This window comes from Oncorhynchus mykiss, chromosome 24 (assembly GCF_057628025.1).
Source record: "Oncorhynchus mykiss isolate SJ-2025 chromosome 24, ASM5762802v1, whole genome shotgun sequence".
NCBI lineage: Eukaryota > Metazoa > Chordata > Actinopteri > Salmoniformes > Salmonidae > Oncorhynchus > Oncorhynchus mykiss.
In genome coordinates, this window is record NC_143045.1 from 1,158,139 (window position 1) to 1,185,833 (window position 27,695).

The 27,695-nt window shown below is 40.5% G+C and overlaps 1 protein-coding gene across 4 annotated transcripts; it reads left to right on the top strand.

Annotated features, from left to right (window-relative positions):
• On the top strand, positions 1-25,760 carry pgm2l1 (phosphoglucomutase 2-like 1). 4 transcript variants are annotated; one of them, XM_021581861.2, is made up of 14 exons: positions 1-196; positions 1,634-1,801; positions 8,357-8,463; positions 9,746-9,830; positions 10,190-10,273; positions 10,755-10,948; positions 11,992-12,181; positions 12,474-12,571; positions 12,802-12,982; positions 14,774-14,867; positions 15,280-15,409; positions 23,011-23,200; positions 23,422-23,555; positions 23,837-25,760. In XM_021581861.2, exons 2-14 carry the CDS (start codon positions 1,715-1,717, stop codon positions 23,937-23,939), a joined length of 1,677 nt encoding a protein of 558 aa, XP_021437536.2. In that variant the 5' UTR covers positions 1-196; positions 1,634-1,714; the 3' UTR covers positions 23,940-25,760. The 4 variants fall into 4 exon arrangements, with proteins under 4 accessions (XP_021437536.2, XP_021437535.2, XP_090074204.1 ...); XM_021581860.3 differs by having other exon boundaries at positions 2-729; XM_090218078.1 differs by lacking the exon at positions 8,357-8,463 and having other exon boundaries at positions 92-196.
• The last annotated feature ends 1,935 nt before the right edge of the window (positions 25,761-27,695 follow it).

The window sequence follows — 27,695 nt, forward strand, 5'->3', positions numbered from 1 at the left end:
TATCCATAACCACACTGCTAACCTTATGCCAAACCCTAACCACAAATTAAGACCAAAAATATATATTTTTTTTTTGATGACTTTTTACGACATATCCAATTTTGACTTTGTGGCTGTGGTAACTATTCCCAACCTCAGTCTACTAACTAGTTTAACATAATAAAGACAACTTGAGTGCCAAGATAGGACAAGCCTGGTAAGGATGGGTCAGTAGGTTGCTACGCTTGATAACTAGTTATAACTAGCTAGCGTGCTGTTTTCAAGTGTGATCACGCCATCCAGATGTCCACTGCGGATGATAACATGGTACTACTACTAGTAGCTAGCTAGCTCGGTCGCTCAACAACACCACTCTGCGCGTCCAGCTAACGTTAGCGAGCTAGCGTCATAACGGTTTGTTAGACAATACATTTATTTTCTTATCGTCTGTTAGCTAGCTATATCTGTTTGCTGAGTTTCGGTAGCCAAAGCAAACACTCACACACAGACAACGTCAAGACCGATACGATAGCTAGGGACGTTATGTCCTGCCTTGCCTATTGCTAGCTTGTGAGTTTGCTAGTTTTGTAAACTAACGTTGGTTAACGTTAGCTACGTAGTTAGCTAGCTTGATGTTTTGCTGCACAATATCTTACTATGGAGAACAACGGAGACATGGACCTAAATTGCCATGCAACTGGGGACGTGCGACTTGATAAGGCTATTTACCAATGGATAACGTGGGATAAGGTCAGTGAGTCAACTGTCAGTGTCATCATCATAGTTAACGAACACTTTTTATTGACGATGTAACTTACTGACTTGGGTTGTCACTTGCCTGGTATGTCAGGTGCAAATGCCTTGTCCTTCAGATCGGTGGTCTTCTGAAATGTGTGTTTGTGTGTCTTTAATAGTGGCAGGTGGCCTAGCGGCTAAGAGCGTTGGGCCAGTATCTGTTTGGTTGCTGGTTCAAATCCCCATGCCGACTAGGTGAAAAATCTATCGATGCCTTTGAGAAAGGCACCTAACCCTAAGTCGCTCTGCATGAATGCTAAATGACTAAAATGTAAAACATGTTATGGGGGGCAAGACCTATCCTGGTGCCAGATATGTTTGTGCTAACATTCCACTCCTTGTCATTATGCCAAACAGTTTGGCATATGACAAGGTGTGGAATATTAACACAAATAAGTCTAGTATCCAGGCAACAATTTTACCAATTTTTCTTATTACTAATCGCAAAGTACAGAGCCCGGCTCATGCAGCCTCTACTCCACCCCCAACACTTGCACTGGAGCCCTAGTTTAGAAAGGCCGTAAAAGCAATGGATATGGCTGACCCCCACTCTCTAAATGTCATACTTCATAACCTTACTTGGACTGTCAGATCCATTAAGGAGCTGTAAGGGCCCAGATCTATGTCTGTTTAGATTTAAGAGGATATTCTGAGGATATTTAAATGCTGATTGAACAGACAAGATTAGGGTACTTTTAGCAACAGCAAGATTATCTTTTTGTTCAGTTCCAGTGTAGCTCAACCATAATGCTGAAGCAGTTGGTATTGTGTATATTTGACTCAATCTGCAAGCAGTTTTAAATTAAGTGAGTGCTGAATGTGAAGCTAATATATTTTTGGGATGTTCTTTCCCATTCAGAATCCACAGACCAGAGCTCAGATAGAGGCCCTTTTGCTGGATGGGCAAGTTGAGGAGCTGAGGCGTAGGCTCTGCTCCAGGATGGCGTTTGGGACGGCAGGGCTGAGGGCAGCCATGGGTGCAGGCTTTGCCCTCATTAATGATCTGACCATCATCCAGTCCACACAGGTTAATAATAGTTTCCTTCTATGAGCAAACTATTCTGGCACAGGTTATGTTAAAGGTATAGACTCACTCAGCTATATGACATCATTGTGTACAGCGGAACAACTTCCTGTTTACAGATCTCAACAACAACATTGGCTCAGTTCTTCGGTGGCTGTAAATCATCAACCTTGGGTTTATACCTTGTTAGACTATACATACACTCCAGCACAATACTATGCACCTTTTCAATGTGTTTATTAACTGCCAATAACCTCATTTAAGTAGAAGACTACCAAGTAGAAATGTACTTTTAAAATGGAGATAGCCCACAATGTATCATTGAGGAGATTCAATTAACCTTGGGTAGGTGTGTTTTGCACTGGGTGAAAGTTGATTCTATTCCTTTTTGAACCGGGCTGCCTACTGGGCATGAGCAGGGTGCCCCGTTCAAAGCCCACGGCAAAGTTGGCTCAAAACGAAAGTGACGTAATTAAGCACGTGGAGTAATAACTACCATTGTGTTTTTCACATGCAAAAGTGATTGCTTTTGATGAAAATGCTTTATTTGCCTTCCCAAAGAAAACTAGTTTGAAAATTCAAATATATATTTTATGGAAAAGATATGTTGTATGTTTCTGGACGATGCACCATGCTGCCTTGTTGACAACATGACCAAGCGGCGCAGATTATGGTTTGATTTGAGAAGGGCGCTCCTCCCTCACCGCTTTTGCCCGTTCACGTCACGGGCCATGGACCGGTGCTACGCGGCTCAGCACAATCCAATCTGGCCCTTGCAAAAATAGGTGTTCTCTCTTTTCCATCTGTATGGAAACAGCCAATAGTGGCAGCCCTGACAGATTTGAAGGTTGTTGTTGCAGTTGTCTGTAAGCAGGTAGGCATTCCGCTGTGTATGATGTCATATTGATGATTTTACCTTATAATTAAGCACAATGCTGTCCAGTGAGTCGGCACAGGTTATTGTAAAACCGCTATTTCAATGTTTTAAAATAAACGTGTTAGGCGTAACAGTTGTTTCTATATATTGGTATCAGCAATTTTAAGGTTAACCATTAATGAGATCAATGACTTTGGCATTGAAATATGGTGGTGGAGTCTGTTGTAGTATATTAACGGAGTATACAAACATTAAAAACACTTGCTCTTTCCACGACAGACTGACCAGGTGAATGCTATGATCCTTTATTGATGTCACTTGTTAAATCCACTTCAGTCAGTGTAGATAAGGGGAAGAGACAGGTTAAAGAAGGATTTTTAAGCTTTAAGGTATGGAGTTTGTATGTATGTATGCCATTCAGAGGGTGAATAGGCAATTACAAATTGAGGCTGTTCTGAGGGCGAAAGGGGCGAAAACAATATTAATGTTTGGTATAATCAGTGTATATATATATACCGTATATACATCAAGTGTAAAAAAAACCCCATTAAGGACACCTTCCTAATATTCAGTTGCACCCCCTTTTGCCCACAGAACAGCCTCAATTCATTGAAGCTTTCAATACAAGGTGTTGAAAGCGTTCCACAGGAATGCTGGCCCATGTTGCTTCCCACAGTTGTCAAGTTGGCTGGATGTCCTTTGGGTGTTGGATCATTATTGATACACATGGGAAGCTATTGAGCGTGAAAAACCCAGCAGCGGTGCTGTTTTGGACACAAACGGGTGCACCTGGCACCTACTACCATATCCCTTTCAAAGGCACTTAAATATTTTGTCTTGCCCATTCACCCTCTGAGAATGGCAAACCCGACACAATCCATGTCTCAAAGGCTTAAAAATGCTTCTTTAACCTGTCTCCTCCCCTAAATCTACACTGATTTTGAAGAGGATTTTACAGGTGAAATCAATAATGGATCATAGCTTTCACCTGGTCAGTCTGTCATGGAAAGAGCAGGTGTTCCTAATGGGTTTTTTTTTACGCTCGGTGTGTACAGTTGAAGTCGGAAGTTTACATACAACTTAGCCAAATACATTTAAACTCAGTTTTTCACAATCCCTGACATTTAATCCTAGTAAAAATTCCCTGTCTTGGGTCAGTTAGGATCACCACTTTATTTTTTAAGAATGTGAAATGTCAGAATAATAGTAGAGCAAATGTTTTATTTCAGATTTGATTTCTTTCATCACATTCTCAGTGGGTCAGAAGTTTACATACACTCAATTAGTATTTGGTAGCATTGCCTTTTAAATTGTTTAACTTGGGTCAAACGTTTCGGGTAGCCTTCCACAAGCTTCCCACAATAAGCTGGGTAACTTTTATCCCATTCCTCCTGACAGAGCTGGTGTAACTGAGTCAGGTTTGTAGGCCTCCTTGCTCACACATGCTTTTTCAGTTCTGCCCACAAAATGTTCTATAGGATTGAGGTCAGGGATTTGTGATGGCCACTCCAATAGCTTGACTTTGTTGTCCTTAATTTTGCCATAACTTTGGAAGTATGCTTGGGGTCAGTGTCCATTTGGAAGATCCAATTGTGACCAAGCTTGAACTTCCTTGAGATGTCTTGAGATGATGCTTCAATATATCCACATAATTTTCCTGCCTCATGATGCCATGTATTTTGTGAAGTACACCAGTCCCTCCTGCAGCAAAGCACCCCCACAACATGATGCTGCCACCCCCGTGCTTCACAGATGGTGATCACAGATGGTGATCTTCAGCTTGCAAGCCTCCCCCTTTTTCCTCCAAACATAACGATGGTCATTATGGCCAAACAGTCCTATTTTTTGTTTCATCAGACCAGAGGACATTTCTCCAAAAAGTATGATCTTTGTCCCCATGTGCAAACCGTAGTCTGGCTTTTTTCTGGCGGTTTTGGAGCAGTGACTTCTTCCTTGCAGAGTGGCCTTTCAGGTTCTGTTGATATTGGACTCGTTTTACTGTGGATATTGATACTTTTGTACCTGTTTCCTCCAGCATCTTCACAGGGTCCTTTGCTGTTCTGGGATTGATTTGCACTTTTCGCACCAAAATACGTTCACCTCTAGGAGACAACCCGTCTTCTTCCTGAGCGGTATGACGGCTACGTGGTCCCAAGGTGTTTATACTTGCATACGATTGTTTGTACAGATGAACGTGGTACCTTCAGGCGTTTGGAAATTGCTCCCAAGGCTGAACCAGACTTTTGGAGGTCTACAATTTTTTTCTGAGGTCTTGGCTGATTTGTTTTGATTTTCCCATGATGTCAAGCAAAGAGGCACTGAGTTTGAAGGTAGGCCTTGAAATATATACACAGGTACACCTCCAATTGACTCAAATGATGTCAATTAGCCTATCAGAAGCTTCTAAAGCCATGACATCATTTTCTGGAATTTCCCAAGCTTTTTAAAGGCACAGTAAACTTAGTGTATTTAAACTTCTGACCCACTGGAATTGTGATACAGTGAATTATCAGTGAAATAATTTGTCTGTCAACAATTGTTGGAAAAATGCCTTGTGTCATGCACAAAGTAGATGTCCTAACCGACTTGCCAAAACTATAGTTTGTTAACAAGAAATTTGTGGAGTGGTTGAAAACTAGTTTTAATGACTCCAACCTAAGTGTATGTAAACTTCTGACTTCAATAGTACAGTGCCTTGCGAAAGTATTCGGCCCCCTTGAACTTTGCAACCTTTTGCCACATTTCAGGCTTCAAACATAAAGATATAAAACTGTATTTTTTTGTGAAGAATCAACAACAAGTGGGACACAATCATGAAGTGGAACGACATTTATTGGATATTTCAAACCTTTTTAACAAATCAAAAACTGAAAAATTGGGCGTGCAAAATTATTCAGCCCCTTTACTTTCAGTGCAGCAAACTCTCTCCAGAAGTTCAGTGAGGATCTCTGAATGATCCAATGTTGACCTAAATGACTAATGATGATAAATACAATCCACCTGTGTGTAATCAAGTCTCCGTATAAATGCACCTGCACTGTGATAGTCTCAGAGGTCCGTTAAAAGCGCAGAGAGCATCATGAAGAACAAGGAACACACCAGGCAGGTCCGAGATACTGTTGTGAAGAAGTTTAAAGCCGGATTTGGATACAAAAAGATTTCCCAAGCTTTAAACATCCCAAGGAGCACTGTGCAAGCGGTAATATTGAAATGGAAGGAGTATCAGACCACTGCAAATCTACCAAGACCTGGCCGTCCCTCTAAACTTTCAGCTCATGCAAGGAGAAGACTGATCAGAGATGCAGCCAAGAGGCCCATGATCACTCTGGATGAACTGCAGAGATCTACAGCTGAGGTGGGAGACTCTGTCCATAGGACAACAATCAGTCGTTTATTGCACACATCTGGCCTTTATGGAAGAGTGGCAAGAAGAAAGCCATTTCTTAAAGATATCCATAAAAAGTGTCGTTTAAAGTTTGCCACAAGCCACCTGGGAGACACACCAAACATGTGGAAGAAGGTGCTCTGGTCAGATGAAACCAAAATTGAACTTTTTGGTAACAATGCAAAACGTTATGTTTGGCGTAAAACACACAGCTGAACACAGCTGAACACACCATCCCCACTGTCAAACATGGTGGTGGCAGCATCATGGTTTGGGCCTGCTTTTCTTCAGCAGGGATAGGGAAGATGGTTAAAATTGATGGGAAGATGGATGGAGCCAAATACAGGACCATTCTGGAAGAAAACCTGATGGAGTCTGCAAAAGACCTGAGACTGGGACGGAGATTTGTCATCCAACAAGACAATGATCCAAAACATAAAGCAAAATCTACAATGGAATGGTTCAAAAATAAACATATCCAGGTGTTAGAATGGCCAAGTCAAAGTCCAGACCTGAATCCAATCGAGAATCTGTGGAAAGAACTGAAAACTGCTGTTCACAAATGCTCTCCATCCAACCTCACTGAGCTCGAGCTGTTTTGCAAGGAGGAATGGGAAAAAATTTCAGTCTCTCGATGTGCAAAACTGATAGACATACCCCAAGCGACTTACAGCTGTAATCGCAGCAAAAGGTGGCGCTACAAGTATTAAGTATTAACTTAAAGGGGCTTAAAGGGGCTGAATAATTTTGCACGCCCAATTTTTCAGTTTTTGAATTGTTAAAAAAGTTTGAAATATCCAATAAATGTCGTTCCACTTCATGATTGTGTCCCACTTGTTGTTGATTCTTCACAAAAAAATACAGTTTTATATCTTTATGTTTGAAGCCTGAAATGTGGCAAAAGGTCGCAAAGTTCAAGGGAGCCGAATACTTTCGCAAGGCACTGTATGTACAGTGTTTCCCCTCTGACTTTTTTCAGCAGCAGTAATGTTGCAAGGTATACCGAAACGTTGGTACTTTTTCAATACTAGAACATGAAAACGGTTCAGTCCTAGAATTTTTGTTAGTTTCAGTAGTTCTGTTAAATCTGTCTCACTGATCAGCTCAGCCAAGGTCTTCTATAGCGTTACTCATTGCTAACCTGAACTGGGAGTCTGGGCTGCATAATTTTAGCTTCCCACTCATGCTACACAGAAGTTAACACACTTGAATAATGTGACACGGCATGTAGAAATGTTAAAACTGTTAATTGTTCACGAATTGTTCACATAACAATGCCCATACAGGCTAGAACACTTTACAGTGCAAGAAGATACCAGTAGCTTCCAGCTTTGTAGGCTAACTTTCCTTGTTAGCTTACAGCTGAAGCTAACATCAATTCAAAACCCTACTACTTTGTTTGTGATTGTGCTATAATGCAAAATATGTGTTCCAAGCTGTTTGCCACTAAAAACATTTCATTCACTTATTCAGTCAAAGATGATCTATTTGCCTGAGCAAACTGTGTTTGTGTGTGCGTGCGTGTGTGTGTGTGTGTGTGTTGTGAGTAGGGCTGGTTGCATCCATCTTGCCTCATGAATGATGTCATTACTTGTTAGAGACAGCAAGTACTTTTATGCAAATGTTGTTGATCAGTACAGCAAAATAAGCCCCAAATGGAAGGGAAATAGATTGTTTGTTCTCTTTAGCTCCATGAAATCAGCCAGAACAAGCTCAATAACTCAGTGCATGCACACAATCCTATTGAATACGCATTCACCAGTATTGTTAATAAGCCTAGGCTAAAAATGGATTTACCCAGTTTATCAATAGAGATTTACCATTCAAATAAATTATTGGTAAAAACAAAGTCATATTGATTTTATCATTGTATAATTGATTCATTAATGCATAAATGGCTGTCTCTCAAAAATGTCCGTAAAATTTTTGGAATAAAATTATATTGAACTCTAGAGATGCCCAACGATTGACCAGAGCAGTAGCGAAGTATCTGTCTAGATCAAGGGCTATTCTGTGAGTTTGGCTAATATAAAACATTTTTTTTTGCTGGGGTATCATTTGAGTATCGTGATGTTATCGAGTATAGTGATACCAAACCTGGTATCGAAGTCAAAATTCTGGTATCGTAACAAGCTGACTGTGTCTCATGGAGCACATGACAACCCACCTACCTACCAGAGTTTCCCTTACCTTATTTTCAAAGTGAAAACATGAAGGTTAATAGAAAATAAGAATTTAAAAGAGCTATAGACATGGCCTCATCGTTCCATTCTTTTCCCACTCCTCCTCACTGCAGGGTATGTACAAATACCTGGCCAGGTCTTTCCCCGACTTCGGTAGCCGTGGCATAGTGGTTGGATACGACACGCGAGCGCAGGAGGCCAGTGGTTGCAACAGTGAACGGTACTATACTATACCTCCTCCTTTCTCCTCTGCAGATCATACCACCACTTGCAAACATGTATAACTGGCTACATATTAGATAGTCTGATTTAATGTAAATGGATAAAAACTGGCTGTAAATATCAGTGGGCCTTTTAGTTATCTAATAACTCCTAATGTAATGATGATCGTGGCTTTGGGTTGCTCTGTTGACAGTGCAGTGTGTTATTAAGTGTGATAAAGTGTATTAGGAGGTCACATTCCTTCCTGAAGTTGTGTGATGGCAAAATAGTTGTGAATACAGATGGGCTGAGGGAGAACATTTATTGCATTTTTGGCCTACTGTTAACTGCACAAATTTCTAGAGACTAAATAATAATAGTAAATAGATGTTGTGTTGTAGGCTATTTCCCAGTTGACACGCGGGGAACCACAAACTAGAGTTTTAGAATATTAGAGAGTTTGGCGCGGCAGGTAGCCTAAAGGTTAGAGAGGTGGTAACTATATAATAGGCTCGTCCATCTGCCGCTAACTCTAGCAGGCTTGTAACTGTGCATGCATGTCGCACGTCGCTAGTGGAACACCAAACTTTTCATTTGGACAATGCTGAAACATCAATCCATGGGCGAGTCAGTACCACATTTTCATTTGTGCCGAAAGCAAAGTTATCTTGCAAATTCAGCAGGCTATGGTGTGAAATAGGCATATTGAAGTGCCATATTTATTTTATTACTTATCATAATGCCATCTTTGGTGTGCTTTTCAATGCACAAGCACCTTTTTCCCACTATTATCGATACAATAATTTTATTAAGTCATACAAGTTTTACTGTGCGTGAAGTTTCAAATGCATTCTGTCATTACTAAACGTGTAATGAGATTACTATTTTTGAACACACACAAAAACATTTGATTATCAAAATATTTAATCAGTTATCTTCCTAAATTGAAGGGGATGATGACGCAATCTTTGGGAGAGGGAGGGAATCTGATTTCATTGGTCCTCAAACTCGCGGCTCAGACACTTCATTCGGGATGAATGGAGTTAGCCCTGAGTTAGTCTGCCCGGGGAGCAGGTTACTTCTGAAGGATTAATTGTCATTGAAATTGACCTATCTAAAAGGTGAGCCACTTTTGTGGTACGGGTTATCCCGAGTTGATCTCAGAGTTGACCAGAGTTACCTCGCTAACTCCTCAAACTACATACAGCACACAGTAAAGCAACAACAAAAAAATGAAAATGACAATGGACTATTTAGTATTATTCTTCTAAAGAAATGATGTTCTCTTTTTTATTCCACAGACTTGCCCGGTTGACTGCAGCTGTGATGCTTTGTAAAGATATTCCTGTGTTTCTTTTCTCCACATATGTCCCAACTCCCTTTGTGGTAAGATCAAATATATTAAATTGAACTATTTCATTCAAATTAAAGCCTGGCCACTTTATCCCTCCTTGGACAAATCACTTGTTTCTTGGTTGCTTACCAATTTGTTTCCTATATACTGGTGATGTCATATACGAAGGGCCAGGTGATTTACCTGGCCATGTGACCTGACCAGACCAGGAAGAAGTCTATGCCTTAGTTATAATGGTTTTTAATGGCCAGATTGTGTCTTCAGGAAAAACCTCTGGACGTACTTATATGGCTATACAGCTGGTAAAGTCAAAGTCTCAGCGCTTTCAGAATAGGCTAAGAATTACATTAATTTAGTTCCCAAGGCCTTACTGTTTTGTGATCTCTCCTAGCCATATGCTGTAAAGAGGCTGGGCGCTGCAGCTGGTGTGATGGTCACTGCCTCTCACAACCCTAAAGAGGACAATGGATACAAGGTATCAGACTTCTGCTTTTCATCTTACCAGGGTCACTTGAGTCAAGGCATGAAGCGTACAGCATCTAGAGTCATTGTTGAACTAAAAGCTTTTAACACTGCATTTTGTAGGGGACTGTATGCTATTTATCATACAAGAAAAAAAATATTCCTTTTATTCCTGGTGTTTTATTACTAGCTAATGATATCCTAAGGCAGGGTTAACAAACTCTGTCTTTGGGGCCCCACCTGGGTGCACTTTTAGTTTGTTTCCATAGCACTACACAGTTGATTCAAATAATCAAAGCTTGATGATGAGTTGATTATTTGGATCAGCTGTGTAGTGGTAGGGCAAAAAAACTAAACGTGCACCCAGGGGGGTCCCCAGGACCGAGTTTGGGAAACCCTGTCCTAAGGGGAGGTTGAATTAGGTATGCCATACAATGTTAAGATATTAAGCTGTGCATTAGCATTTGGTACAGTGTCTTGCTTTTCTTTTGAAGGTTTACTGGCACAATGGAGCTCAGATCTCTTCTCCTAACGACAAGGAGATCCTGAAGTGCATTGAAGAGAGCTCAGAGCCATGGAGCGAGTCCTGGAACGAGAGTTTGGCAGACAACAGTCCACTGAGGAGCGATCCACTGAGGGAGATATCCAAAAAGTATATGGAGGACCTCAGCTCTGTTTGTTTCCACAGGTACCAATTCACAGTGCTAGGAGTCTGTACTTTAGAAAGTGATCACAAGTAGTTAATGCTGATTTATTCACAGTGGCGTGTGCTGCCTTTAAGAATTGGATATTAGGTCAATTGGATACTAGGTAAAGTCCCCCCTTATCTCAGCTCGCTGGCCACCATAGCAGCACCCAACTGTAGCACGCGCTCCATCAGGTATATCTCTCTGGTCACCCCCAAAACCAATTCTTCCTTTGGCCGCCTCTCCTTCCAGTTCTCTGCTGCCAATGACTGGAACGAACTACAAAAATCTCTGAAACTGGAAACACTTATCTCCCTCACTAGCTTTAAGCACCAGCTGTCAGAGCAGCTCACAGATTACTGCACCTGTACATAGCCCATCTATAATTTAGCCCAAACAACTTTCCCTATTGTATTTATTTATTTAGCTCCTTTGCACCCCATTATTTCTATCTCTACTTTGCACATTCTTCCACTGCAAATCAACCTTTCCAGTGTTTTACTTGCTATATTGTATTTACTTCGCCGCCATGGCCTTTTTTGCCTTTGCCTCCTTTATCTCACCTCACTTCTCACATTGTATATAGCCTTATTTTTCTACTGTATTATTGACTGTATGTGTGTTTTACTCCATGTGTAACTCTGTGTTGTTGTATGTGTCAAACTGCATTGCTTTATCTTGGCCAGGTCGCAATTGTAAATGAGAACTTGTTCTCAACTTGCCTACCTGGTTAAATAAAGGTAAAATACAATTAATTCAGAAAATTATGATTTAGGATGTAATTGGGAGTCGTCAAACACATTTATTATGAAGCAGGGAGCTGGCAAACACTCTCACACTGGCTGTGAACGTGTTGTAGTTATCACAGATGTTTATTTTAATTACCCCCGATCACCTTTCCTTATTCAATTTGTTAAATTGTTTGAATTCTGAGTCAGAATTTTTTTATTTTCTCAGTGTCCACAATGAATTTAGCAGCAAACACAATTCATATTTGTTGAATAAAAAACATGCGTATACATGTTTTTACTTGCTTGTTTCTCAGAGAACTCAACACCAAGTCCCCGTTGAAGTTTGTGCACTCGTCCTTTCACGGAGTAGGGCATGACTACGTCCAGCAGGCTTTCCGGGCATTTGGGTTCCCCCCTCCTATCCCTGTGCCAGAACAGAAAGATCCTGATCCAAACTTCTCCACTGTCAGCTGTCCAAATCCAGAGGAAGGAGAGTCTGTTTTGGTGAGGAAATATTCAATCAATTCACCTAACTTTTCAGTGCTATCTGTGTAACAGAGTTGCTACACTAGATGCACAATTCTCGCTGTGTGTGAATTGTAGTCAATGCAGCCTACTACTCGGGCCATGCGAGCAGCACGTGAAGGAAGTGTTAATGCGGCAGCCTCGTTCGTGTCTCTGTAGCATAAAATTACTGTATTTTTTTTCTACAAATTGGTGTGCATCTCACTCCCGTGAAAATAAAGTGGCTTGTGCGTCCTCCTTGATTGTTTTTTAAAATATTTTGGTGTTGTAGGAGCTCTCCCTTCGCCTTGCTGAGAGAGAGAATGCCACGATTGTCATGGCAACTGATCCAGATGCAGATCGGTTGGCTGTTGCAGAGCAATCTGACAGGTAAAATACCTGATACAAATGTAGCCTACTCTCTTAAAATATAATTATAATACTGATTACTGGACCACAAGCTATTACTGATATGCACAGATCTAATGTCATTTTGTTCAAAGGCCAAGAGCTTTTCCTGACCATGTTATCTGCTAGTGAGAACTCTGGGCCCTGGTTGTTAGCTACAGCATGTTTTTCCTGCTGAGATGACCTTAACTGTGTCGTCATGTTCTGTCTAGGTGCCGATGGAAAGTTTTCACAGGTAATGAACTTGCAGCTCTGCTGGGCTGGTGGATGCTGTTCAATTGGAAGGAGACTCACCCAGACCCGGCTGATAGGGAGAGGATGTACATGCTGGCCACCACCGTCTCCTCCAAGATCCTCAAGGCCTTTGCACGGATAGAGGGCTTCCATTTTGAAGTACGTAAGTTTTCCTCCTCCAGGTGAATGAAGCATGGTTGGAGGTCGAGCAATATACACCCTTAGCTTTCAGACTTAATTAATCTGGTTGCGTTGCCTGCAGTCACGATAGTAGAATGAGAGCCCTCTGCCAGGTGCTCAAAAACCTCACCTCTGAAACCAAACGGTTGCAGAGGGATAACTGGACTCAAAATCTGTCTTCAGCAGGTGGCGTTTTGTGTGGGGTTTTTTTCGCTCACCAAGCGAGGCGTTTTTGTATGGAGGTCATTGTAACGGCTTACTTGCTATGTGAGGCTTATTTAATCGAATAGAAGTTTTGTAATGCTTACATTGTTACGAGTGTACTGATATAATTAAGGACGTGACATCCCGTCAACTTTGATTAAAAAAACATCTTCTATCGAAGTTGTGCCTGTTGTTCAGACGCGTACCTGCCCTCTTGTTGGCTTGAATGGTCCCACCTGATCTTGCTGACTACATTTTTTAAGAAATCCTGATTATGTTTTTTCAACAGCGATACCGATACCGATTATTGGATGATCAAAAAAGCCAATACCGTCAATTTTTGGGTGTAATAATGACAATTACAACAATACTGAATGAACACTTATTTTAACTTAATATAATACATCAATAAAATCAATTTAGCCTCAAGTAAATAATGAAACATGTTCAATTTGGTTTAAATAATGCAAAAACAAAGTGTTGGAGAAGAAAGTAAAAGTGCAATATGTGCTATGTAAGAAAGCTAACATTTCAGTTCCTTGCTCAGAACATGAGAACATATGAAAGTTCCTTTTAACATGAGTCTTCAATATTCCCAGGTAAGAAGTTTTAGGTTGTAGTTATTATAGGAATTATAGGACTATTTCCCTCTATACCATTTTTATTTCATTAACCTTTGACTATTGGATGCTCTTATAGGCACTTTAGTATTGTCAGTGTAACAGTATAGCTTCCGTCCCTCTCCTCGCTCCTCCCTGGGCTCGAACCAGCAACACAACGACAATTAGCGCGAGCTAACTAGCTAGTCATTTCACTTCGGTTACACCAGCCTCATCTCGGGAGTTGATAGGCTTGAAGTCATAAACAGCGCAACGCTTGACGCACAACGAAGAGCTTCTGGCAAAACGCACGAAAGTGCTGTTTGAATGAATGTTTACGCGCCTGCTTCTGCCTACCACCGCTCAGTCAGATGCTTGTATGCTCAGTCAGATTATATAGCAGGACACGCTAGATAATATCTAGTAATATCATCAACCATGTGTAGTTAACTTGTGATTATGATTGATTGTTTTTTATTAGAGAAGTTTAATGCTTGCTAGAAACTTACCTTGGCTTACTGCATTCGCGTAACAGGCAGTCTCCTTGTGGAGTGCAACGAGAGAGAGGCAGGTTGTTATTGCGTTGCTGACAAGGTGAAAATCTGTCGTTCTGCCCCTGAACAAGGCACCGTTCCTAGGCCGTCATTGAAAATAAGAATGTGTTCTTAATTGACTTGCCTAGTTTAATAAAGGTAAATAAAAATTTTAAAAAATTGTATTATTATTATTTTTTTTAAATCGGCGCCCAAAAATACAGATTTCCGATTGTTATGAAAACTTGAAATCGGCACTAATTAATCGGCCATTCCGATTAATCGGTCGACCTCTAGTCTGGTCAATATAATGTAGAATCTGGACAGAAGCAAACAGGTGGAAATGGAGTGGGACCTACCTGAATTTGTCCAATAAACACTTGTTTACATTTTTCTACATTGTGCCCTAAGAATGCATGTTCACTCTGTTTCAGGAAACATTGCCTGGTTTCAAATGGATCGGAAAGAAAATACACGAGTTGGCAAAAACGGGGAATGAAGTGATCTTCGCCTTTGAGGAGTCTATAGGTTAACAAATCTCTTTCAGTTCTTACAACATTTGCTTTGTCGTTTATGGTGAAAGCAGTTTGAAACTTTGAATATAAAGTCATGGTGGTGGTATCCACTATTGCAAACAATTAATGATCAATCCTGAACATAATATAAGGCTTTATCAAATTATTTTGAGTTAATCAACCAATTTGCCTATTTGTTACATTTCAAGGTATCTTTAATGCATATTATAGAAAACAGTTCAATTTAATTGAGAATATGATGTGAAAATGTTTCAATTTGCAGTTGTACCAAATGGGTTGATCTGTACACTGTTTACCCGAGGTACAGACAGGCTGCTAAAGGAGGGAGAGCTGCAGTGACCATTGAACTAGTATTTGATAAATATGCCCTGAAATGTATTTTTGTTTTGTCTGGTGTGTTTCAGGATTCCTGTGCGGCAGCATGGTCCCAGATAAGGATGGAGTGAGTGCAGCTGTGGTTGTGGCTGAGATGGCCTCTTATCTTTACAACAAGAACCTGACCCTTCATCAGCAGCTAGAGAACATATTTGAAACGTAGGTGTCATTCCAGTTTCCTCCTATACCCCACGTTCTGGTTTATTTGGTATCACTTTACATTAAGTGCCCTAAAATCGCTTTATCTACATGGTAGTTAGTTCACTGGAATAACTAGGTAGTAGGTACACATTGTCACTGTGATACTATAACCGACTACCTGACTATGTAACTTAGTGTTAAATGGAATACCAAAACTTTGGGTACTTTTTTGATACAGGAACATGAAAAATGGTTCGGTAGTAGAATTTTTGTTACTTTCAGTACTTCTATCAAATGTGTCTCGCAATGTATACTGACTGAGCGGATCATGTCTGTCTAGTAGGATAAGCTAAATGCAACGCTGAGTAAGCTAACCAAGCGCAAGCCACTTTTGAGAAGTTAGGAGCGCAGGATAAGATGGAGATATATATATATATATATATATATATATATATGTGTAACACACACAGTGGCAAGAATTACCTGGACTTATACATAAATTAGTCATAAAATTTGATCTGATCTTCATCTTAGTCACAACAGAGAAACACAGTGTGCTTCAACTAAAAACACACAAATTATTGTATTTTTCTTGTCTATATTGAATACATCATTTAAACATTCACAGTTTAGGTTGGAAGAAGTTTGTGAACCCCTAGGCTAATGACTTTTCCAAAAGCTAATTGGAGTCAGAAGTCCGCTAACCTGTAGTCAAATCAATGAGATGCGATTGGAGATGTTGTTTAGAGCTGCCCTGCCCTGTAAAAAAACACTCACAAAATTTGAGTTTGCTATTCACAAGAAGCATTGCCTGATGTGACCCATGCCTCAAACAAAAGAGTTCTCAGAAGACCTACGATTACAAATTGTTGACTTGCATAAAGCTGGTAAAGGTTACAAAAGTATCTCTAAAAGCCTTGATGTTCATCAGTCCAAGGTAAGACAAGTTGTCTATAAATGGAGAAAGTTCAACACTGTTGCTACTCTCCCTAGGAGGGGCCGTCCTGCAAAGATGACTACAAAATGCTCAATGAGGTTAAGAAGAATCCTAGAATGTCAGCTAAAGACTTACAGAAATCTCTGGAACATGCTAACATCTCTGTTGACGGGTCTACAATACATAAAACATTCAACATTGGGGGACACTACAGAAGAAGCCACTGCTGCCCAAAGAAAAGATTGCTGCACGTCTGAAGTTCGCAAAAGAGCACCTGGATGTTCCACAGCACTTCTGGCAAAATATTCTGTGGACAGAAGTTGAGTTGTTTGGAAGGAACACGCAACACTATGTGTGGATAAAAAAGGCACAGCATACCAACATCAAAACCTCATCCCAACTGTAAAGTATGGTGGAGGGAGCATCATGGTTTGGGGCTGCCTCAGGGCCTAGACGGCTTGCTATCATCAACGGAAAAAATGAATCCCCAAGTTTATCAAGACATGTTGCAGGAAAATGTTAAGCTATTTGTCCGCCATTTGAAGCTCAACATAAGGTGGGTGATGCAACAGGACAACGATCCAAAACCCAGAAGTAAATCAAGAACAGAATGGCTTCAACAGAACACTCCTTCTGGAGTGGCCTAGTCAGTCCTGACCTCAATCCGATTGAGATGCTGTGGCATGACCTCGAGAGCGGTTCACACCAGACATCCTAAGATTATTGCTGAACTGAAACAGTTTTTTGTAAAGATGAATGGTCCAAAATTCCTCCTGACCATTGTGCAGGTCTGATCCGCAACTACAGAAAAAGTTTGGTTGAGGTTATTGCTGCCAAAGGATGGTCAACCAGTTATTAAATCCAAGAGTTCACATACTTTTCCCACCCTGCACTGTGAATGTTTACACGGTGTGTTCAATAAAGACATGAAAACGTGTAATTGTTTGTGTGTTATTAGTTTAAGCAGACTGTGTTTGTCTATTGTTGTGACTTAGATAACGATCAGATCCAATTTTATGACCAATTTATGCAGAAATCCAGGTAATTCCAAAGGGTTCACATACTTTTTCTTGCGTGTGTGTCTGTGTGTGTGCAGTTGAAGTCGGGAGTTTACATACACCATAGCCAAATACATTTAAACTCAGTTTTTCACAATTCCTGACATTTAATCCTATTAAAAATTATCTGTCTTAGGTCAGCTAGGATCACCACTTTATTTTACGAATGTGAAATGTCAGAATAATAGTGTAGAGAGTGATTCATTTCAGCTTTTATTTATTTCATCACATTCACAGTCGGTCAGAAGATTACATACACACAATTAGTATTTGGTAGCGTTGCCTTTAACTTTATTGTTTAACTTGGGTCAAACGTTTCGGGTAGCCTTCCCCAAGCTTCCCACAATAAGTTGGGTGAATTTTTGCCCATTCCGCCTGACAGAGCTGGTGTAACCTAGTCAGGTTTGTAGGGCTCCTTGCTCGCACACGCTTTTTCAGTTCTGCCCACAAAATGTTCTATAGGATTGAGGTCAGGGCTTTATGATGGCCACTCCAATACCTTGACTCTGTTGTCCTTAAGCCATTTTGCCACAACTTTGGAAGTATGCTTGGGGTCCATTTGGAAGACCCATCTGCGACCAAGCTTTAACTTCCTGACTGATGTCTTGAGATGTTGCTTTAATATATCCACAATGTTCCATTCTCATGATGTCATCTATTATGTGAAGTGCACCAGTCCCTCCTGCAGCAAAGTACCCCCACAACATGATGCTGCCACCCCCGTGCTTCACATTTGGGATGGTGTTCTTCTGCTTGCAAGCCTCCCCCTTTTTCCTCCAAACATAACTATGGTCATTATGGCCAAACAGTTCTATTTTTGTTTCATCAGACCAGAGGACATTTCTCCAAAAAGTTACATCTTTGTTCCCATGTGCAGTTGCAAACCGTAGTCTTTTTTATGGTGGTTTTGGAGCAGTGGCTTCCTTGCTGAGCGGCCTTTCAGGTTATGTCAATATAGGACTTGTTTTACTGTGGATATAGATACTTTTGTACCTGTTTCCTCCAGCATCTCCACAAGGTCCTTTGCTGTTATTCTGGGATTGATTTGCACTTTTCTCACCAAAGTACGTTCATCTCTAGATACTGAACGGGTCTCCTTCCTGAGCGGTATGGCGGCTGTGTGGTCCCATGGTGTTTATACTTGCGTAATATTGTTTGTACAGATGAACGTGGTACCTTCAGGCTTTTGGAAATTGCTCCCAAGGATGAACCAGACATGTGGAGGTCTAAATGTATTTTCCTGAGGTCTTGGCTGATTTCTTTTGATTTTCCCATGATGTCAAGCAAAGAGGCACTGAGTTTGAAAGTAGACCTTGAAATATATCCGCAGGTACACATCCAATTGACTCAAATTATGTCAATTAGCCTATCAGAAGCTTCTACAGCCATGACATCATTTTCTGGAATTTTCCAAGCTGTTTAAAGGCACAGTCAACTTAGTGTATGTAAACTTCTGACCCACTGGAATTGTGATACAGTGAATTGTGAGTGAAATAATCTGTCTGTAAACAATTGCTGGAAAAATGCCTTGTGTCATGCACAAAGTAGATGTCCTAACCGACTTGCCAAAATTATAGTTTGTTAACAAGACATTTGTGGAGTGGTTGAAAAACAAGTTTTAATGACTCCAACCTAAGTGTAAACTTCGACTTCAACTGTATATATATATATGTATGTATGTATGTATGTATGTATGTATGTGTACATACATACATACATACATACATATATATACAGTTGAAGTCGAAGTTTACACTTAGGTTGGAGTCATTAAAGCTTCTCATGGGTTTCTCATCTCTTATTCAGTTTCTTGTTTTTCTTTGTGCCTTTTGTAAATGAGCAATGAGGTGTCACCATTAGATTGGGGTTATTTTTCTCGTCATGTTTTTTCATTCGTACATACATACATGCATACATACACACACATTAGGGCTTCTGCCAACAAAATGGGTAACAAACAGTAAAATCAGGCACCCCATAGTAGAATAGTTTACCTATCTACAGTGCCGTGCGAAAGTATTCGGCCCCCTTGAACTTTGCGACCTTTTGCCACATTTCAGGCTTCAAACATAAAGATATAAAACTGTATTTTTTTGTGAAGAATCAACAACAAGTGGGACACAATCATGAAGTGGAACGACATTTATTGGATATTTCAAACTTTTTTAACAAATCAAAAACTGAAAAATTGGGCGTGCAAAATTATTCAGCCCCCTTACTTTCAGTGCAGCAAACTCTCTCCAGAAGTTCAGTGAGGATCTCTGAATGATCCAATGTTGACCTAAATGACTAATGATGATAAATACAATCCACCTGTGTGTAATCAAGTCTCCGTATAAATGCACCTGCACTGTGATAGTCTCAGAGGTCCGTTAAAAGCGCAGAGAGCATCATGAAGAACAAGGAACACACCAGGCAGGTCCGAGATACTGTTGTGAAGAAGTTTAAAGCCGGATTTGGATACAAAAAGATTTCCCAAGCTTTAAACATCCCAAGGAGCACTGTGCAAGCGATAATATTGAAATGGAAGGAGTATCAGACCACTGCAAATCTACCAAGACCTGGCCGTCCCTCTAAACTTTCAGCTCATACAAGGAGAAGACTGATCAGAGATGCAGCCAAGAGGCCCATGATAACTCTGGATGAACTGCAGAGATCTACAGCTGAGGTGGGAGACTCTGTCCATAGGACAACAATCAGTCGTATATTGCACAAATCTGGCCTTTATGGAAGAGTGGCAAGAAGAAAGACATTTCTTAAAGATATCCATAAAAAGTGTCGTTTTAAAGTTTGCCACAAGCCACCTGGGAGACACACCAAACATGTGGAAGAAGGTGCTCTGGTCAGATGAAACCAAAATTGAACTTTTTGGCAACAATGCAAAACGTTATGTTTGGCGTAAAAGCAACACAGCTGAACACACCATCCCCACTGTCAAACATGGTGGTGGCAGCATCATGGTTTGGGCCTGCTTTTCTTCAGCAGGGACAGGGAAGATGGTTAAAATTGATGGGAAGATGGATGGAGCCAAATACAGGACCATTCTGGAAGAAAACCTGATGGAGTCTGCAAAAGACCTGAGACTGGGACGGAGATTTGTCATCCAACAAGACAATGATCCAAAACATAAAGCAAAATCTACAATGGAATGGTTCAAAAATAAACATATCCAGGTGTTAGAATGGCCAAGTCAAAGTCCAGACCTGAATCCAATCGAGAATCTGTGGAAAGAACTGAAAACTGCTGTTCACAAATGCTCTCCATCCAACCTCACTGAGCTCGAGCTGTTTTGCAAGGAGGAATGGGAAAAAATGTCAGTCTCTCGATGTGCAAAACTGATAGAGACATACCCCAAGCGACTTACAGCTGTAATCGCAGCAAAAGGTGGCGCTACAAAGTATTAACTTAAGGGGGCTGAATAATTTTGCATGCCCAATTTTTCAGTTTTTGATTTGTTAAAAAAGTTTGAAATATCCAATAAATGTCGTTCCACTTCATGATTGTGTCCCACTTGTTGTTGATTCTTCACAAAAAAATACAGTTTTATATCTTTATGTTTGAAGCCTGAAATGTGGCAAAAGGTCGCAAAGTTCAAGGGGGCCGAATACTTTCGCACGGCACTGTAGCTAGTCGGCTTGTTGTGCTTTCTAATATGAGAAATTCCTCTCGAGGCGCATTCAAGTTGCAAGTGCAAAAGGCAGAGAACCATGCATTCTTATAAGCAGTCAATGCACAACATTTCTCAATGCAATTGCTGGAAAACACTTCCATCGCTACCTAATTTCAGTGCAAACTGCACTGTTTTGAAAGAGTATATCAACAGTTAGTGCTCTGCAATTCAAACTGACTGCATAGGGTAAGACCAGGGCTAAATGTAACAAAGGGTCAATTGTAACTGGTAGGCGCTACATTATATTCACTGTTTATGCAATTTTTTGGGAGACATTAAAGTCCTCATTACGTTGCTAACTAGTAACATCATCATGTTTAGAGTTTGATTAGCCCAATGGGGTATGGATATGGGAAACCCCATGCTTCAGCCTATTTATTATCAGTTGGGCTACAGATGATAATGCTTATTGCTAATAGCACACCAACCTGATTTTAATATGGATCATGTATTGGCTATAATCCAATATGTTATTGGGTTTATTTCTGGGGAAATGAGGACTGACCTTCTCACAGTTGTTCTCCCTGCTTTCATTTTTTGCCATGGTATCATTTTGCTGTCTAGTATCATAATACCTAATCTGGTAAAATTCTGGTATCGCAACAACACTAACTACCATAGAAATATATACACTATATATACAAAAGTATGTGGACAGCCCTTCAAATAAGTGGTTTTGGCTATTTCAGCTATTGGCTATTTTTGGCTATTTCAGCCACACAACATCGAGCATACAGCTATGCAATCTACATAGAGAAACATTATCTGTTGAATAGCCTTACTGAAGAGCTCAGTGACTTTCAACATGGCACCGTCATAAGCTTGTCAACTTTCTGCCCTGCTAAAGCTGCCCCGGTCAACTGTAAGTGCTGTTATTGTAAAGTGGAAACATATAGGAGCAAGAACAGTTAAGCCGCGAAGTGGTAGGCCACACAAGCTCACAGAACGGGACCACTGAGTGCTGAATAGCGCAGGATATAAAAATGGTCAGTCCTTTGTTGCAACACTCACTACCGAGTTCCAAACTGCTTCTGAAAGCAACATCAGACACAATAACTGTTTGTCAGGAGCATCATTAAATGGGTTTCCATGGCCGAGCAGCCGCACAAAGCCTAAGATCACCATGCGCAATGCCAAGCATCGGCTGGATTGGTGTAAAGCTCGCCGCCATTGGACTCCAGAGCAGTGGAAACTTGTTCTCTGGAGTGATGAATCACACTTCACCATCTGGCAGTACGACGGACTAATCTGTGTTTGGCGGATGCTAGGAGAATGCTGCCTACTCAAATGCATAGTGCCTGTAAAGTTTGGTGGAGGAATAATGGTCTGGGGCAGTTTTTCGGGCTAGGGAAATCTTAACGCTTAAGCATTCAATGACATTCCAGATGATTCTGTGCTTCCAACTTTGTGGCAACAGTTTCGGCAAGACCCTTTCCTGTTTCAGCATGACAATGCCCCCGTGCACAAAGCAAGGTCCATACAGAAATTGTTTGTCGAGATCGCTGTGTAGGAACTTGACTGGCCTGCACAGAGCCTTGACCTCAACCCCATCAAACACCTTTGGGATGAATTGGAAGCTGACTGCGAGCCAGGCCAAATCGCCCAACATCAGTGCCCGACCTCACTAAGAATCTTGTGGCTGAATGGAAGCACGCCCCCGTAGCAATATTCCAACATTTCGTGGAAAGCCTTCCCAGAAGAATGGAGGCTGTTACAGCAGCAAAGGGAGGACCAACTCCATATGAATACCCATGATTTTGGAATGAGATGTCCGACCCAGCAGGTGTCCACATACCTTTAGTGTAGTTTCTGATAAATTAAGGTTTGTGGTGTTTTTGCACCATAAAGTTGGCCATTTTTATTTCAGCTTCACTTTATTGATTTACCATAAATATCCATTGTCTCTCTCTTCTCCAGTCAAATGCTAATATCCTTTACTGTTGTTGTCCTTCAGTTACGGTTATCACATTTCCACAACGTCATATGTCATCTGCCACGACCCCCCTACTGTCAAGAGAATATTCACACGTCTTCGGAACTTTGAGGGCGAGAACACTTACCCCAGATCCTCGGGTGGACACAGCATTGTGGACGTGAGAGATGTGACTACAGGATATGATAGTAGTCAACCTGACAAACTTTGTGTAAGTGTAATGCTGTGGTTTATTTTTTATTTTATTTCATACATTAGTGTGCTTGCAGACTGAGTAGTTTAATTGAATTGGGTTTTGAACATTGAGAACATAATAATTCTCGTAACAGTGGAATGTTGTGGTTTATTAAATTTTTATTTCATACATTAGTGTGCTTCAAATTGAATGGTTCATAATGAGAGGTATAGGTAAAAACTCCCATCCTCTCTCAGGTGCTACCTATGACAAAGAGCAGCCAAATGATCACCTTCACTCTGCAGAATGGGATCGTGGCCACACTAAGGACCAGTGGCACAGAGCCAAAGATTAAGTTCTACACAGAATTCTGTGCACCACCCGGAAAAAGGTTTGTGTTGAGTCTAACGGCGCCCCCTTCTACTAGCAATAACACACTGGAGGACCAGCTAGGGCTAGCTACAGTGTTACGGAATAGTTCCAAAAGCACCAGTATAGTCTCAGTATTTTAGTGGCAGAGATGGTAGGAAAAAGTGTGTTGGACCTGGTTTAAACTATAGTGTAAGACGAATGGCTGCACATTTGGGGCAATTAAGGTAAAGCCTAGCCATGGACGAGCTAGCATTGTAAAAATGTTTTGCATTTTAAAATTGTTTTTATTTTGGCTTTCAGTGACATCTCAAGTCTTGAGGAGAAACTTAAGAAAATAACAGATACTCTCGTCGAAGAGTTTCTGGAGCCTGATAAGAACAACTTGATTCGCCGATCAATCTAGTTGGGCTTTTCATCTCTATACAGATGCATCAGTCGTATTGTTGTACTATCCTGCTTATGTTCTATTAATGTTTTTCCTAACTGTGAAACCAAAATTTACTTCAGACTATTGCTTGTCTGGGTTTTTTCATTTGGTGTGCAAGGTGGGTTACGTGGATTAATATGCAGGAGTAGAATTTGTAAACCAGAATCTGCATATCTGTTTTTGTCATATGAGGATTTTCCATTTATCTAAAATAAGTAGCCTAAGGTATACACCAGAACAGCCTGCGCCGTTCCATGAGACAAAATCGCAATGAGGTGAGATGACATGCAGCTCCCAGACAAGGTTTACTCATGAAAATGCCTCTTCTCCATTGTAGTGCACATCCCCATACCACTAGTCCTTTTGTTCCTAGTAGGCTGTGCTAATAGGCACACCTAATAGATGTGTATGTGGTATATGAACAGTACCTCTCACTTGTCGCATGCTGCTTCTAATCTATGTACAGTTGATAAACTGTACCCAAAGGCTAAGTATTGTAAGGTATGACATTGCACATGTACGTAATGCAAATGCCACTCCTGCCTCCCCATCTGTTACATTGTATCAGTGAGCGTTACAGCTTCAATCATTTCATAGTCTTAACACCTGTACTCTGTAAGTACCCATATCAAAATGGTAATCCAGAAAGGAAGAAAAAAGGAGGAATAATGGTTGGGGGGCTGTTTTTCATGGTTCGGGCTAGGCCCCTTAGTTCCAGTTCATTATTAGCCCTATGTTGACCTGAATGCCAGTCTGTTTCTATTTGTTGCTTTCTAGCTAAACAAGTCACCTGTTATGCACATTTTGTCATTTCAATTTTGACATTTATTTTTTTCCTCATTTAGGAGACTTTGTAGTCACAGCAATATGTTTTAACTACTGTGTTATTTTTTTGAAAGGGGAATTCACATATAACAAATTTACATATTAGACCAACAATTGTAATTGTAACCCTTAAATTTAAAAAATGTAGTGCCGTGGAATTCCAAAGTCTTTACTGCAACTGTCATTTTGAAAATGACCATGCTAGTAATTTTTTTGTTTCAGGTAAAAAAATGATATGAAATGTTTTACTGTGTCTGTAAAATGTTGTGCAGATGAGTAGTTGACTACCTTGAATTTCAAAATATTAGCTTGTATGTATTGTCAACCTAAAAAGGATGGAAGTTGTATTACTTAATGGAAAACTCCACCCCAAAACTATAATTATATTTGTTTAATTTGTCCATTGTTGATATGTTGCATGTCATCAATTAAATTGGACTAATGAAACAAACACCAAAATAACTCTAATTTTAAATGTTCCTTTAAGCAAATGTTTGTAAAACAATTGTTGTGCAATATTTAATTTTTTTATTTTTTATTATGTAACTGTTTTACTCTGTTTTCCAGACCCACCTAAACTTAAATAATTTAATTTGAGTACATTATATATATTTTTATGCAACACATTTAGCCAATGCCTGTAATATCAATGATTCAATACCATAACCTGTACGAATTAATATTGTACATATTTAAGATATCGGGTAGCAATCCCAAAGTAAAGACATTCTATTGAATTGTCAGAATATGAATATAGAGCATATATTTTCAATTGTATCTAGGAGGATAAGAAAAATGCTTGAAATTTTTGTTGAGATGAAATGTTAGTTCAATGTTCAAGACTTCTGTTAAGTATTTGTTTCTTGTTTCTGAAATTATATCAGGATTCCAATCCAAATGTGTACATTGACACATTTCCTTGTTACATGCGTATGCTTGTTATTCCACCAATAAACTCTGGTTTGCCTAAAAGTAGTTGTGATCCATTTATTCTGAGGAACACTAAAGAACCTTCCTGCTAACACTAAAAAGGAGTATGATTTACTGCTATGTTTGAGAGGTGACAATCTTAAAACAACACTTTCCCCAGTACTATAGCCATAAGATGTATTGACATATGCATAATGAATTGTACTTCTAAAGCTTTAATTTACAGAAAAAAATAAATATATAATCAGTAATTGTAATTCGCTCTGGATAAGAAGAGCTTAATGACTAAAATGTAAATGTCTGTACAAAGGTATAATACTATATTCAGGCTCATCAAAATGAAAAACTTTACTTCTGTGACCTTCTTAGTTATGATTGACGCTATTAAAAAGAGGATCCCATCAGCTTTCTATAGGCTAGGCCTACTATATTTATTTCTCAACTTTCCTAATATTATACTGTTTCAAGACAGGTGCATGATAATGGTCCTACATGAAAACAGATTTCATACGTAAACTCAGAGGGGAAAAAACGTCCCTTTTTCAGGACCCTGTCTTTCAAAGATAATTTGTAAAAATCCAAATAACTTCACAGATCTTCATTGTAAAGGGTTTAAACAATGTTTCCCATGCGTGTTTAATGAACCATAAGGAATTAATGAACATGCACCTGTGGAATTGTCGTTAAGACACTAACAGCTTACAGACAGGTCACAGTTATGAAAACTTAGGACACTATAAAGAGGCCTTTCTACTGACTCTGAAAAACACCATAAGAAAGATGCTCAGGGTCCCTGCTCATCTGCGTGAACGTGCCATAGTCCATGCTGCAAGGAGGAATGAGGACTGCAGATGTGGCCAGGGCAATAAATTGCAATGTCCGTACTGTGAGACGCCTAAGACAGCGCTATAGGGAGACAGGACAAACAGCTGATTGTCCTTGCAGTGGCAGACCACGTGTAACAACACCTGCACAGGATTGGTACATCCAAACATCACACCTGCAGGACATGTACAGGATGGCAACAACAACTGCCGGAGTTACACCAGGACGCACAATCCCTCAGTGCTCAGACTGAGGGATTGCAAGGCTGAGAGAGGCTGGACTGAGGGCTTGTAGGCCTGTTGTAAAGGCAGGTCCTCACCAGACATCACCGGCAACAACGTTGCCTATGGGCACAAACCCACCGTCGCTGGACCAAACAAGGATTGGTAAAAAGTGCTCTTCACTGACGGGTCGCGGTTTTGTCTCAGCAGGGGTATTGGTCGGATTCGCGTTTATCATCGAAGGAATGAGCGTTACACCGAGGCCTGTACTCTGGAGCAGGATCGATTTGGAGGTGGAGGGTCCATCATGTTCTGGGGCGGTGTGTCAAGGCATCATCTGACTGAGCTTGTTGTCATTGCAGGCAATCTCAACACTGCGTGTTACAGGGAAGAAATCCTCCTTCCACATGTGGTACCCTTCCTGCAGGCTCATCCTGACATGACTCGCCAGCCATACTGCTCGCTCTGTGCGTGATTTCCTGCAAGAGAGGAATGTCAGTGTTCTGCCATGGCCAGCGAAGAGCCCGGATCTCAATCCCACTGAGCACGTCTGGGACCTGTTGGATCAGAGGGTGAGGGCTACCATTCCCCCCAGAAATGTCCGGGAACTTGCAGGTGCCTTGGTGGAAGAGTGGGGTAACATCTCACAGCAAGAGCTGGCAAATCTGGTGCAGTCAATGAGGAGGAGATGCACTGTAGTGCTTAATGCAGTATTGGTGTGTGGCCACCAGCTGTCTGTTACTTTTGATTTTGACCCCCCCTTTGTTCAGGGACACATCATTCAATTTCTGTTAGTCACATGTCTGTGGAACTTGTTTAGTTTATGTCTCAGTTCTTGAATCTTATGTTCATACAAATATTTACACATGTTAAGTTTGCTCAAAATAAATGCAGTTGACAGTGAGAGAACATTTCTTTTTTTACTGAGTTT

Coding starts and splice junctions, on each gene's coding strand:
- pgm2l1 (XM_021581860.3), top strand. CDS start 637: ATGGAGAACAACGGAGACATGGACCTAAATTGCCATGCAACTGGGGAC. Junction 23,201..23,421: donor GTCAACCTGACAAACTTTGT/GTAAGTGTAATG, acceptor ATCCTCTCTCAG/GTGCTACCTATGACAAAGAG. Junction 23,556..23,836: donor TGTGCACCACCCGGAAAAAG/GTTTGTGTTGAG, acceptor TTTGGCTTTCAG/TGACATCTCAAGTCTTGAGG.